Source organism: Phyllostomus hastatus, unplaced genomic scaffold (genome assembly GCF_019186645.2).
Source record: "Phyllostomus hastatus isolate PE091 unplaced genomic scaffold, TTU_PhHast_1.1 phas_contig_80, whole genome shotgun sequence".
In the NCBI taxonomy this organism is placed as follows: Eukaryota; Metazoa; Chordata; class Mammalia; order Chiroptera; family Phyllostomidae; genus Phyllostomus; species Phyllostomus hastatus.
Window position 1 is genome coordinate 55,114,366 of NW_025333960.1, and position 13,051 is coordinate 55,127,416.

The 13,051-nt window shown below is 64.6% G+C and overlaps 1 protein-coding gene across 1 annotated transcript; it reads right to left on the reverse strand.

The window, feature by feature from the left end:
• Positions 1 to 204: 204 nt before the first annotated feature.
• On the reverse strand, positions 205 to 11,958 carry DIPK1C (divergent protein kinase domain 1C). Its single transcript, XM_045850156.1, has 4 exons — positions 11,773 to 11,958; positions 4,985 to 5,656; positions 1,144 to 1,308; positions 205 to 816 (listed from the first exon to the last, which is right to left on the reverse strand). The coding sequence occupies exons 1-4, from the start codon at positions 11,956 to 11,958 to the stop codon at positions 610 to 612; spliced, it is 1,230 nt and encodes a 409-aa protein (XP_045706112.1). The 3' UTR covers positions 205 to 609.
• Positions 11,959 to 13,051: the final 1,093 nt, after the last annotated feature.

Genomic DNA, 13,051 nt, shown 5'->3' on the forward strand with positions numbered 1-13,051 from the left:
GGGGACCGTAGCTCTGCTCAACCAGCCAGGCCAGCCATCCCCTGTCCTGCAGCGCACAACCCCCCCCCCCACACTCACCGGTTCCCAGGCACCTGCTCACCCTCACACACTCTCCTGCTCACACCCACCTGCTCACACCCACCCTTACCCACCCACTCACCGAGGCATGTGTGCATGCAGGCACGTGTGCACTCACACCCACGCATGTGCACGCACACACCTATGTAACACTCACACGCACTTTTTTTACACAGCCACCTTTGCAGCGAGAAGAGCTGGGAATGTCTATTCTGAGTACAGGCACCTCCTTAAGGGCAAGTGCATGCTGGGATGGCACCGTTCAGGATGAAGGGTCTTCCCAGCAAAACGCTCTGCGCCCACATCCCACGTGCCCGGCTCAAAAGGAGGACGGTCGGAGGCCAGGAAGGTCTCTCTGTCCGAGGGGCAAGGCGGGACCTGGAGCGGAGGGGAGGAGGCGCAGGTGCCCACCACGTGCAAGGACGGCTCCCGCGTGCAAGGCCACGGTCATGTGCACAGTGAAAATGTCTCCTCTTTGAAACCAGGCAGAGGCCACCTCTCCTGAGCGGGCATTTGACAGCCCAGCGGTGGCTACTTCTCCGCCTCCCGCAGTTCCCTCAGCGCAGCCTGGAGAAGGCGCCGAAGCTTCCAGAACATGGTGGGAGCGGCCGCCTGAGGGCCGTGGGGGTCTGCACACTCCTGCACCGCCTCCCGCAGCTGCCGCTGGAGCCGGAGGGAGACGGCAGAGCCCCCGAGGGTGGGGGAGAACCAGTGCCGGAATATCTTGTCGCAGACCACCTGAGGGGAAGGCCGGGGGCGGGGTGTTAACGGGGGCAGCTAATGCCCCCCGAGAGCCCCCCCCGAGCCTGAGAGTGGTCCTCGAGACCTCGCCTGTGCTCCCACCCCTCCCCCAGGGGCCTTCCAGGGTCAGGGGGTCCTGCAGACGTCCTGGGACCCGGCCCCACGGATACACCTCCCATCCGGGACCAGGCCACCGAGTGTAGGGTAGAAAACTCCCTTCTGGCCTCAGGGTGGGCGGGGACGCCCTGGCCACACGCCACCAGGATGCAGCGCGTGCAGGTCACAGCGGGGGCGGCGGGGGGGTCGCCGGCAGAGGCCGCTCACCTGCAGGTTGCTGTTGGCCCGCTGGGCGCTGCACCTGTGGGCGCGCAGGTCACACCTGGAAAAGCAGTCGAAGAAACTGCAGTCCTCGTCCGCCGTGCAGTTCTGCTCGAGAATCTCCCTCATCTTGGGCTCGAAGAAGGCCATGTCCACGTCGATGGCCACCACCTGCAACCGAGCAGCACAGGTGAGTGAGGGCGGCGGGCCAAGCGCCGACAGAGGCTGCAGGGCGCTCCGTCCCCGCCCACGAGCCGGGGTCCCGGGGCTGCGGGCTCACGGGGCTCTGCAGCCCGGCCCTCGGGGAGACGCGGCTCGATTCCGCTCGCAGATGACAGAGACACTGACTGTGCTGCAAAGGGCGCCGGGGCTGTCCCCGGAGACAGCCGAGGACTTGGACCCTGTACCAGCAATGACCCTCTCCACCTCCCGGCGTTTCTCAGCTTTTCCCGGAGCGCCTCTGAAAGGTCTTCAGAACGAACTGCCCCCCCATCCCGGCTTTCCCGCTGGGCTGGCTGACCCCCAAGGGTCGGGATGCCGACGCAGTGAGGTCAGGTCATCGACCCGCGTGAACAGAAGCAACGGACAGAAGGGAACCACACTCAAGAGGCAGGGCGGCGGGCGCGGCGGCGAGGAGGAGGCAGGTGGTGTCTAAGGCGCCTGCTGGTGGCGTCTCTGTCACCAGAGTCAACGGCTCTGCCCCTGACGGGCTGGAGGGACACGTGGGGGGGGGGCAGTGGCAGCGTCGGCGTCCTTGACATCAGGCTGGTGCGTGTGGAGCCTGACGCCGCCCGCATCAGACCCCACACCCCAGCGTCAGCGTGAGAACCTCGACCACCCCCCCAGCCCGGGAATTCCAGCTCTGTCTTCTTGGCCTCGAACCAAAGAGGCGTCAAAACCACAAGAATAACATCCAAATTATGCAGATTCCCCTGAATTTAAGTCACCTGAATTTAAAAAAAGGAAGAAGATGAACTCCAACCGGGGGAAACCTGGAGTCGGCCCAAACCAAGCAGTGCATAGCTCCCGGGCATTAAGAAGCTATTACGAGACCTGACGGATGGATGGGAGGGCGGCGGCGGCGTCTCACCAGCCCTCTGGGGTCAACGCTGGACCGTCCCCCTCCCCCTCCCCCTCCCCTCGTGGCCTCTCCAGAAAGGGCTCCTCACTCTGGAGTCTCTCTCACTCAGGATCGATGCCAAAAGGCAAGAAAGTTTCTGGGGGAATAATCAGTAAAACAGAGGAGGGAAAATCATTTATTTCAAAATAGGGGGAGAATAATGGAAAACAAAACGGGAGCTTTTCCTCGTTAAGAGCTTTGCCCAATTACTAATTCGGGCACGGCAAACAGAAATTATCATTTTAATCGGTTTTTCCTGTCTCATTATTTAGCCAAAAGAAATAGCTCACTCCGTTATTTGCCCTGGCTAATAGACCGAAAAAGGATGAGGTTATGCTAATGAACTGTTTGGCTTTCCAGCGTCTGATTGGACGGACCTGCAAGACCCTTCTCTTTTCCCTACGGTTTCTGGCCACGCCCCCAGCTGCCCCTGGGCCCCCCAGGTGGCATCTGGGCTCCTGGCGGTTTCTCTCCGCGCCGTTTCTGACGGCTGCCTTCCCGTCTCCCAGGAGACCCAGATTTATCTTTTCATTTCTCTGTAAGGCAGAGGAGGGGTTACAGCCACCGTGCGCAGAGCCGTAAGCACCTAAAATAGGAACGGCGACAACAGGAAGCTGCGGGAGGTTTCTTCAGCCGCGTCTGAAACTGCGTCTCAGAGTCCTTACTCTTCCCCCGTGGGCAGAGCCGGCAACCCACGCCGTCCGCAGGCTCCATCTGGCCTCAGCCTGGGGAGGACGGGTCATTTCGCCCCCTGGACAGTGTGGCTCTGGGGCCGGAGGCCTGTCACCAGCTGGAAAGGCGCCCTCGCTGGCAGTGAGCAGCAGTGTTTTGTGCTCGTGTGTGTGTGTCGGGGGGGGTGGGAAGCCGCCAGCACCTGGGCGTGGGGACCTGCAGACAGGGAATGGCTGTGAGCTGTCAGTTCTTCCCGCCCCCTCCCGACACCTGGGCAACCGCAGCCTGGCCCGCAGGGAGGCCCCACCTGCGGCCCCTCAGCCGGAGCGGAGCGCATCGGAGACACCTGGAGGCGTGCTTCCCAAACAGGGGTTGCCACAACCCACCCCCGGCTTCCGACTCGGGAGGCCTCCGGGGTAAAGTCGGAGGCCCCGCATTTCTGACAAGTTCCCTGGTGGTGCCGAAAGGGCTGCTTTCAACTTAGAAGTTGTACAACCGCAGGTGACGTGAACTCCTCCAGCCTCCACCCTGGAAGGATGGTCCCTAACGGGGGTGAGCACAGTGGAACCCCGTCCTTGCGCCCCGCCCTCACCCACACTGTCCTGGGGCCAGGGCCCGTGTGCTTCCGGAACAGTCCGTGCACACGGCAAGTTGGGGCTCGGGCAAGGGTGCAGACGTGATTTCATCGAACTGCTCTGCCAGAGGTGCCGGCTGGCCCACCTGTGGGGGACCACGCCCAGGTGGGGCCATCGGTGCCTCCACTCCTGAGCTTCTCCCGGAAACCCAGCCCAGACAGCCTCTCGGGCCCTCCTCTGCGGTCACTGCCCGACACCCGGCCCAGTGCACGAGGGGTCTGATGCCAGGAGAACTGGCCCCTCGCTGTGTGACCCCTCCCCCGCCCTCTCCCGGCCCTCGGAGCGGCTGCGACCCCAGGACCTCCCTGAGGAGAGCAGCGGCCCTCCCTCCGTGTCTGGCACTGGGTGTCCCCACTCGCGCCGTCCGGCAGCCTCGGCCAGGACCTCAGCTCCGGGAACGAAGCCATTGAGTCCAGGGCTCCCTGCCCTTCCCAGGTCGTCTGCACGGGTCTCTTCCTGGAACTTCCCAGAACCCTCTAGAACCCCAAGGAAACCCCCCAGCTTATCAGCCCCTCGGGGGCCACCAGGGACAGGGCATCAGGACAAAGCAGTTTGGACAAGATGCTGCAACGCCCTTCACCTCGGCAAAGACTTGACAAGGAGTTCCCACGACTTCAGGCTGTTTCTTTAAGGAGACAGCCCTGTGTCACCTGCCGCGGGGCCACGGCTGGCTGTCACAGTGCCTCTCTTTGTCCCCCAGGTTCTCACCGGGTGAAGAGCATCGTCCACCGTGAGCCAGCCCCTCAGGGACCAGCCCACTGGGGGCGGGGCAGAGTCAAGCTGGCCTGGCCCTTCCTCTGCAAGCGCCTGCCGTGTAAGAGGTGACCCCAGCAGTGACACTTGGGGCCGGCCCAGCAGGGGGTGATGGGTGGGATGAGCTTCTGATGGTGCTGCAGCCCCCCCCACCCCACCGCTGCTCCTCGTTAGTGGCTGGTTTCCGTGGACACCGGAGAGGGAGCTGAAACGCTCCGGCCCCACGCCAAGCAGTGTGGGGTCCCCGACATCTCTGCCCGGGCAGGTCTGCCCCTCGCGGACGTCGCCCCAACTCTAGCTGTCCCTCAGGAAGGCTCATCCAAGGACGGGAAGCTCACCCGAACCCCCAGGGAGAAAGTGCCAGGAAACTCGGCGCAGCGTCCTGGGGCCTGGGCTGACTGCAGACCGTGCCCCCCGCTGGGCTGTGGCCCAGAAGCCCCCGGAGGCCATCCTCCCCGCGGCCCTGAGGATGGGCTCCGCAGGGGAAACCAGGACAGGCCTCAGGGAGGACCCGCCAGGCCATAGCCCGGACCCCTGCTGTCGGGCTAGAAGGCTGCACTGTGTTGCCGTGTTTCCCAGGACTTCAGAAATTCTCTCATTTCTGACCCCCCCACCGGACCGAGAAGCCCCCCACGTGACAGGCACCCCCACCCCCCGGGGCACTCACCGTGAGGTCCCTCCTGATGGCGAAGTTCTCGGGCTTGACGTCGCAGAGGTGCAGGCGGTGGGAGAAGCCGTGGTCGAACTGCCTCACCAGGTCCAGGAAGCTGAGCGCCATGTTGCCCACGGCCCGGGCCCGGCCCCGGCCCCGGGGGGCCCCGTCCAGGGGGAAGAGAGCCCGGTGGCGGGCGCTGCCAGCCGCCAGATACTCCACGGCGTAGAAGTGGCCACAGGAGCCCAGCACGGGCAGGGCGTGCGGGCTGAGCCCCCGCAGCACGCTGAGCAGGACGAACTCCTCCTGCTGCACCAGGGACCACAGGCTGGCCAGCTGACCCCGCCAGCGCGGGCCCCGGCGGCCCGGCCACAGCGGCCCCAGGCCACTCGCGGATGGCTCCAGGCCCAGGGCGCTCCTGACCTCCCCGGCCACCAGCAGCAGCAGCTCCGCCTCCGGCAAGGCCGGGCCCCCGTCCTCGGCCGGGGCCCCCAGCGGGCCAGGCGGCCGGAAGCTGGAGAAGGCTTCCTCCTTGGACTTGAGGATGACGGGGCGGCCGCGCCAGTCGGCCTGCAGCACCTTCTTGCCCCGGTCGTAGTAGAGGCAGCGCCGGTACCGCAGCTTCCCCGCCACGCACAGGTCCTCGCACAGGTCGCCCGCCAGCGCCCCGCCCCGGTAGTCCCGGCACTGCAAGGAAGGGACAGTGGACACGTGGGTCACCACCCAGTGGGGGCGGGGAGGGGGGCAGGAAAAGAGCCGGGTCCGCTCCCTGCCTGCGGGACGCGTCCAGCGGCCGCTGAAACCCGGCGAGGGTGAACCACACGGACTCTTCGGGTCAGCCAGTGCACGCCTGAGTGAAGGACACACACGTGTCTCGTTCTTACGTGTCTCCGTCAGGCCCGGGGCCAGGGCCTCCGAATCAACACCCAGGGGAGCAGGAGGTTCCCCCCCCACCCCCGTCCAGCTGGGTGATGCGGGGAAAGGCGGCTCGCCACCTGGGTTTCGGTGTCCTCACCTGCGGGTGAGAGGGCACGGCCAGGCGGTAGGGCCACTGAGGGCTCCTGAGCCCATCCGAGGGCAGCCAGGTCGGATCTCAGGGGGGTGGGGCCCGAGGCCACAGTCCTGGCCCGGCTGCTGGCGGGGCCCCGGAGGCTCTGGGGGGGTTACAGGGCTCAGGGAATGGGCCGCAGGAAACAGGAGCTGGAACAGGCCTCACGGCTGCTGGTGTCCGCAGGACCAGGGAGGGGACGCCACCGGAAGGCGGGGAGGGACCACGTGGGCTCGACTGTGGACAGGGAGGGCCGGTGGCTCCCAGTGCTGGTGTGAAAGGAGCCCGCAGATGGGGCATTTGTCCTCATCTTTGGGGGCCCTGCTGACAGGTGCCACACGGGGAGACCGGCGGCCCCCCTCACCACACTGCCACACTGCTGCCGTCCCTAAGAAGACAGCCCAGCCAGGCCCTGACAACAGGCCTGCTGGAGGAGTGGCCACAGGCACGGCCTACCTGTCTCCGCCACGCCTGGCCGGCCACCTTCCAGTGAACAAGTCCGGCTCTCCGCGAGCAGAGCTGCAACCCAGCGACAGGGCCTGGGCTCCGGAGTTCACAGAACTGAGGGGGCTGCCCTCGAACCTCCTAAACGACAGTGGGGTCTGACATGGGCGAGGCAGGGGCACAGCCAGCTGCGGTGGGTGGAAGGCTGGTTTGCCTCTGGGCTCTGCGCCTCCCCCCGAGGTGTGCGGCTCGTTTTCACGTCTGTAACAGGGGACGACAAAACTGTGCCTCAGGAGACCTGTGAGGGTCAGCCAAGGTCACGGGTGGTGCAGAGGACTGGTCATCTCAGAGATGCCAGTTTTCAGCCAGCCCTGGGCATTAGAAGCAGGGGCCAGGGAGGCCTCGTCCAGGACAGGTGCGTCCAAGCTCAGTTTTGAAGGACACATCACAAGCCTGCCTCTCGGGCAAGGGGGGCCAGGGCGGCTCCGTTGCAGCGAACTTGGCCTGTGCGATGGCCGGGGTCACAGAGCCCCGAGGGGCGGTCAAAGAACCAGGACACTTCACAGTGTGGAGGGCAAGGTCAGACCACAGGCCTGCCTGCGTGTGACGGACCGGGGAGTCTGATCAAAAGTGTGTTTCCTACGCCTCCGCCCGGTACAACCGCTCCCTGCCCGGCAGAGGTCAGGGCCGCCTGCCGGCGGGGGTGCCCCTCCGCCCCAGGCCTCTCACTGAAGGGCCCACCGGAGTCGCTTGCCCACCCCTGCCCCCCTCCCCCAGACTCCCCACAGCTCGGCCTCCCCTGCAGCGCTGGACTGAAACCAAATTCAGATCGAACTGAAACCTATACAACAAGACTTGCCCCTGCAAAGTTGGAAGGCAATTCCCAACAGGAGTTGCAAGACAACTTTGAACAATGGTCTACTCATTGAATTTGGCACACGGCCTATTGATTTTGGAGGGGAACATTCGCGTCGGCTGTTCTCCGCAGATCACTCGTTAAGGCGTCAGGGATGCGCTGTCAGGCCTCAGGAAGGGCGGGAGGCGGAGCGAGGCGCCCAGGGGGGCCCTGAGGTCTGCGACGGACTCTCGGGTCGGGGCTCTGCCACCTCGCTGGTCAGAGGGGACTGACTGTCTGCGCTACAGACCAGCACCCTCAGTGCGGTCACTACACAGCTGTTCTTTGTCGTCAGCCTTTAGGGTGGACAACTGTTAGCATTTCGGTTCCTACACCTCTCATGCAGGACGCAAACCGACGTGAACTCGGTCCGCCCCGGCTGTCCCGGGCCCCGGGGTGAGAGTGCCCCAGGGTCTCCTGGTGTCTATGCCCACCGCACACGGAGAAGCGCTTCAGCTAGCCCTGACACAAAGCAAGCCAAGAGCATAAATCATGAGGTTACGCACTAATTCATCATTGTTGTCATGTTAAAAGACATTTGTGAAATCATTTTATCAGCAGCAGGTCCTGTGGAAAAGGAGCTATTTTTAACTAAAAAGACAAGCGGTTTTATTGACCTGCATCCCATTGGTGAAGTCAGTCTTCTCTGAATACCAGGCGGTCCTACACGCCCGCCGGGAGACACGCACGTTTCTGTGCCGGAACGCGTGTGCCCACCCACGACGTCCACAGGCGGAAAGGGGGCTCGCTGCAGTGAGCCATCCTCAGCCTCTTCCAACCACTCGAACTTGCAGCGTGCACGGGCGCCCTGCAGGCTGTGGACGGATGTGCGCATGCGTGTTGTGGGCACGCCCGGCTCCGCGGGAAGCCTGCTCAGTGGTTGCCGCTCAGAACCTCTCCGCCCTGTGTCACGCTTTTTTCTCGGGTGAAAACAAGGCCCGTCCTCTCCAGTCTGGGCACCGGGTGGCGGAGTGTCAGAGGTCACGCCTGAGGTCTGGGTTTTCGGGGAGCGGTGAGTCCCCACACGGTCCAAGACCAGCCTGTCCTGCGGTGGGGATCCTTGCCCAGCAGCGACCCCGTGCGGTGCGGAGTCGCAGAGCAAGTGGCCAGTCCCCCCAGGCAACCCTTCTTGACCCTGGACGGACAACTACCAGGGGTGTCCAACCTTTTGGCATCTCTGGGCCACACTGGAAGAAGAAGAGTTGTCTTGGGCCTCCCATTAAATACTTCGTGACAAAATAAATCTCAAAATAATCTCACCACGGTTTAAGCGAATTTACGACTTTGTGTTGGGCCGCGTCCACAGCCATCCTGGGCCGAGGTCGGACACCCCTGGCCCTTGCACGAGGCGTGTTACAAACACGGCCCGAGCACACGGGAGAACGGAGTCGACCGCTGCTCTCCCGTCTTTCTGGGCACGTGCCCGGGTGCCGCGGTCCCTCTGGGGCCCGGGGTTCCCACTGCAGCAAAGAAAGACAAGCCCGTGCTGACACAGGGGAGCCCCGAGGGCAGACCACCACGTGCAATCACATCGAGCCTCGCCAGCCCCAAGGGAATCCAGCCCCTCACTAACAGAGTCCCTGGGAACCTCCTGAGATGCCTTGAAAGCGATGTGCCGTGGAGGGCGACCTGTGCCCAGCTGTTCCTGACGGCTCTCGTTATCAAAGAAGCCACTGGCTCTCCTGGGGTGCCCACCGTCAGACGGCACAGGGTCCACCCTGGTTCCCCCCTCACTCACTCACTCACTCACTCACTCACTGCGTGAGCAAGGGCTCGGTCTCTCCATCTGTGAAATGGGCTGGTCGAAGCACACACCTCCCAGGGTTAATGAGGGGAGTGAATGAAATGATGCATAGGAAATGGTTTGGGGTGGGGCCTGCCCAGCAAGGCAGCCAGGCCCTGCCGCCCGGCCCTCCGCGCGGGCGGCCCTGCCGGAGGAACAGAGGCCGCCCCTCAGCCCGGACAGCCAGAGCCTCCGGGCCCGCTCCCTGGAACAGTCCGGCCAGAGAAACGTCACAGCGAGGCCAAAGAGGGCGCGAGGGTGTCCCGGGTGTGGGGTGTGCTGAAAAGCCGCAGCAGAGAGAGCGCCGCAGTCAGACCGCAAAAATCTGAAGCTCTCAGACCCAGGGATCCCCTCTCTGGAACGAGTGCAGGGGGCTCCCTCCAGAGGGGGGTGGGCTTGGGGCTCGCAGCAGGCCTGGCTCCCGGCTCCTCTGCTCTGGCGAGGCCCCCTGCGGGCCGGGGATGCCCCTGCGCCCCGGGGGGCCTCTGCACACGCCATGCCTTTGCCCAAGCGAGGGTGGGGTTTGGGAGGGGGGGAGGCGGGCTCCCTGTGGCTCCGCTCAGCCACTCCTTCTGTGCTCTGGCGCTCAGAGGGAAAGCTAATGAGAGTCTGGAGGCCGGTCAGAGGACTCACAGCCAGCTTCATTATTGAGGATAAAAGCCGGGCAGAATGCATTGAAAGTGCTTGGGAGACCAGAGACAGAAGCGCGATTCAGCCCGGGGCCCGGGAGGCCCCCACACCAGCCTCTGTGGGCGGCCGCGGCCTGGGACTCTGGGTTTGCAGCCCAGGGGCAAGTGCAGACCTCATGCTGGTGCAGGGTTGGGGGGCAATCCTGGGGAACCGGGGGGAGGCAGGGCGCTTGCACGGGGCTCACCTCAACACATCAGAAGGGAGGAGGGGGAAAGGGGTGTGGAGGGAAGAGTGGGGGAGAGAGCCAGGTCCTGAGCACATGGGAGGGACCACGGCCTCCAACAAGGCGCCCACACAGTGCACCCCGAAAAGTCAGTTCACGGAGACAGCAGCAATGAACTTGAGGAAACAGACCTGTATCTCAAACCATTCTTCTGGCGACAGGAGAGGGGAGCCCTCCAGAAGTGGGCCTGATCTGTCTGGCTTTCTGTCGGGCTTAAAAGCACCCCGTCTGGCTGCCACTGGAGCTATGCTGGTGGAACCTCTGGTCAGAACCGGTTTCCACTCAGGAGCCGACATGCTGGGGACGTGACGAGGGCCAATGACTTCAATTGTATTGGGCTAATTTCATTCCCATGGGGCCTCTCCCCATTCAACCAAAGGTGGATCGATGAAAGACGGAACTCATTTTTCACTTTCTGCAAGGTTATTCTATTATTTTTGTGAGCAGAAGTACTCCTCCACGCTGGCCCAACTATGAATCTTCGTCCGCTGTAAATGGTCCACCGGTTCCCCCCAAAATGAAAGGAATTTTTTTTTCAGATGGGTTGCTGAGAAAACCGACAGGCTCGTGCAACTTGAAGAAAAGGTGGTGCAACTTCAGTTCCCCAGCGGAGGGGTGGGTGGGTGGGTGGTGGACAGCGGACGGCAGGTGGGACCCAGGGTCCACGACAAGCGTGTCACTTGCACTGGGGTCGGGTCATCACGTCAGCCTCAATCAGGAACTACGGTTTGTTTTAGCTTGTACCTTTCGCTCATTATTTCTTCACCTTTTCCAATCTCATTTTTTTAAATTCAAAAAAACAACACACACAATCATTTACTTGAAAACGTGTACGCTACCCCATCCTGATAACCTCCAATATGTCAGCAATTGGACCAACGGCATCCCAGGTGTTCCTTGAAGATTTCTTAGAAAATAGATCACTTTCCACGCCACACGCCCAGACGCCCGCTGTGCAGGGGGGTGAGTAAACTCTTCGGGAATCCCTGGGACAGCCGCCGCCGCCGCTCTCTTCGCCCTTCTTGGCTTTCCTTTCGGAACGTCCACCTTTGCGCAAGTCTCCCGAGTGCGCATCCTCTTCCAAACCCAACCGAGAGTCTGAGGAGCGGCCAGCGCGCGGGGGAAGCGGCTGACCGGCATCTGGGACCCAGGGCGGCGTTTCTTCCCCCCTCCCGCCGCACCGGGCGGAGCAGCAGTCGGGCAGGGCCCTGCCCTGGAGGAACGGGGACCGCGGTCCCCGCTCTAGGACGAGGGTCCGCAGGGCTCGGAGGAGGCGCGCGCTCCGCCCGGGGTCCAGCCGGCGGGCCCCTGGCAGCGCTCCGCACCGGGCTCGGCGTGGAATCGCAGACCCGAGCCTGAGCGAGAGAACGGGGCCCCAGAGGCTGCCGGGCCGGCGCCCCCGCCAGCGCCCCAGCCCGGCTGGCCCGCCGGTGCGGCCGCCGAGGGGCTGTCGGAAGACTCTGCGCCAACCCACGAACTTTCTTCAGCAGCGCGGCTCGGAGGCGCTGGGAGAGCAGTCGGGCAGGGAGACTCTTGGGACAAAGGACCGGCTTTGGCAACGGGGGAGAGACACCCCGGCGCCCCCAGAGGGCTCCCGGGCACAGTGCCTGCCTGTCCCAGGGACAGGGACGCGCGCGACCAGCATTCCACGTACGGTGCCCCCACCCCCCACCCCCACCCCCGGGTGCGCGCCGCAGGGCAGGGCGGCAGCGGGACCTACCAGTGCGGCCAGGATGCGCCGGCTCTTCTCGTCCGTGCAGCGCTCGGAGAGGGCGCCCGGGTGCGCGCGGAGCAGCAGCGCGGCGGCCAACACCCAGCCCGCGGTCCAGGCGGCACAGGCCACCAGCGCGCCCCGCCCGCACCGCCAGCGCCGCCCGCAGCCCCGCGCGCCTGCAGCCCGCGCCATGGCCGGCCTGCCCGCCACCCACTCAGCCGCCTGTGCCCGGTGCCGGTGTCCTGGCTGCACTGCCGCGGGCTCAGCGGGGGAGGGGGCGCGGGGGAGAGGCCACGCGAGGGGAGGGGAGGCCCGCGGCTGGGTCCCCTGCCGGGTGAGTCCTGCCGTGGGTGGGGGCGTCTGCCGGGGCACCCGGGGAAGGGGGTGTGCGCCGGCCGGCTCACCCCGGACGCCCCGCTCCGCTGCCGCACCAGGGCACCCTTTCCACTTTTTTCACCTTTTCCCCCAAGGCCAGCTCCTCTCTCAAACAGAATCCGCATAGAGGCCAACTCCGCGGTCTAGCGCCTGGCACCTCTCAACGCATCTTCAGTTCAGGCGAGACTCCAGACACCCCTCCTCCCCGCCCCCCTGGGCTGCTCTTGGGGTCCCCAATGCAGACCCCTGGCTGCCGTGTGCCCCCCTACCCCATTTGCTTCTCTGCGGTATTCCTCCCTCCTCTGCATCACCCGAGTGGGGAGGGGCCCCTGGCGAGACGACCCGAGAGCATGAGTGGAGTCGGGGGTCCCCAGACAGGACCGTCTGGGACGCCGTGGCCACTGCAGCCTGCCGTCCCGGCCCCGGCAGCCCCCTGAATCCAGCGCCCCGCTGCACCCACCCCAGCCCAGGCTGCCAAAAACCCCGGGGTGTCCTTTGCAGGGGCAAACAGCACAGCGCTCTTTAAAACGGTTCCGCTCCCCCCTGGCGAGGAGGAAGCACTCGCTAAATGTGTCTAATCTGCGTTTAGGTCTGTTTGCAACATCCTCTTGGGAGCGACCTTCAGGGCTCCAGCGCCAGCCAGCCATCGCGGCCCTGGGGTGGAACAGACAGGCAGCTCCCCAGGCAGAGCCATGGGTCCCTGGTTCTCGACAGCCTTCCCTTCCCCCGGCCAGCAAGCTGCTCCTCCCTCTCACCCTGAGAGCGGGGCTCCCAGAGAGAGAGAGTCCCTGTGGGTGGGAGGCGGAGCTGTGGCAGCCCAGGGCCTCTGAGGGCGCCACCCTGGGGCTCCTACATCCGCTCTGCGGGAGCTTACCCTGGGCCCCTCAGGTGCCAGCGAGTTGGGGGGAGG

Excerpts from the sequence above, each read along its gene's own strand:
- DIPK1C (XM_045850156.1), bottom strand. The coding sequence starts at position 11,958 with ATGGCGCGGGCTGCAGGCGCGCGGGGCTGCGGGCGGCGCTGGCGGTGC. Across the intron at positions 1,309-4,984 it reads CCATCAGGAGGGACCTCACG|GTGGTGGCCATCGACGTGGA; the intron begins GTGAGTGCCCCG and ends GCTCGGTTGCAG. Across the intron at positions 817-1,143 it reads GGGCCAACAGCAACCTGCAG|GTGGTCTGCGACAAGATATT; the intron begins GTGAGCGGCCTC and ends CCTTCCCCTCAG.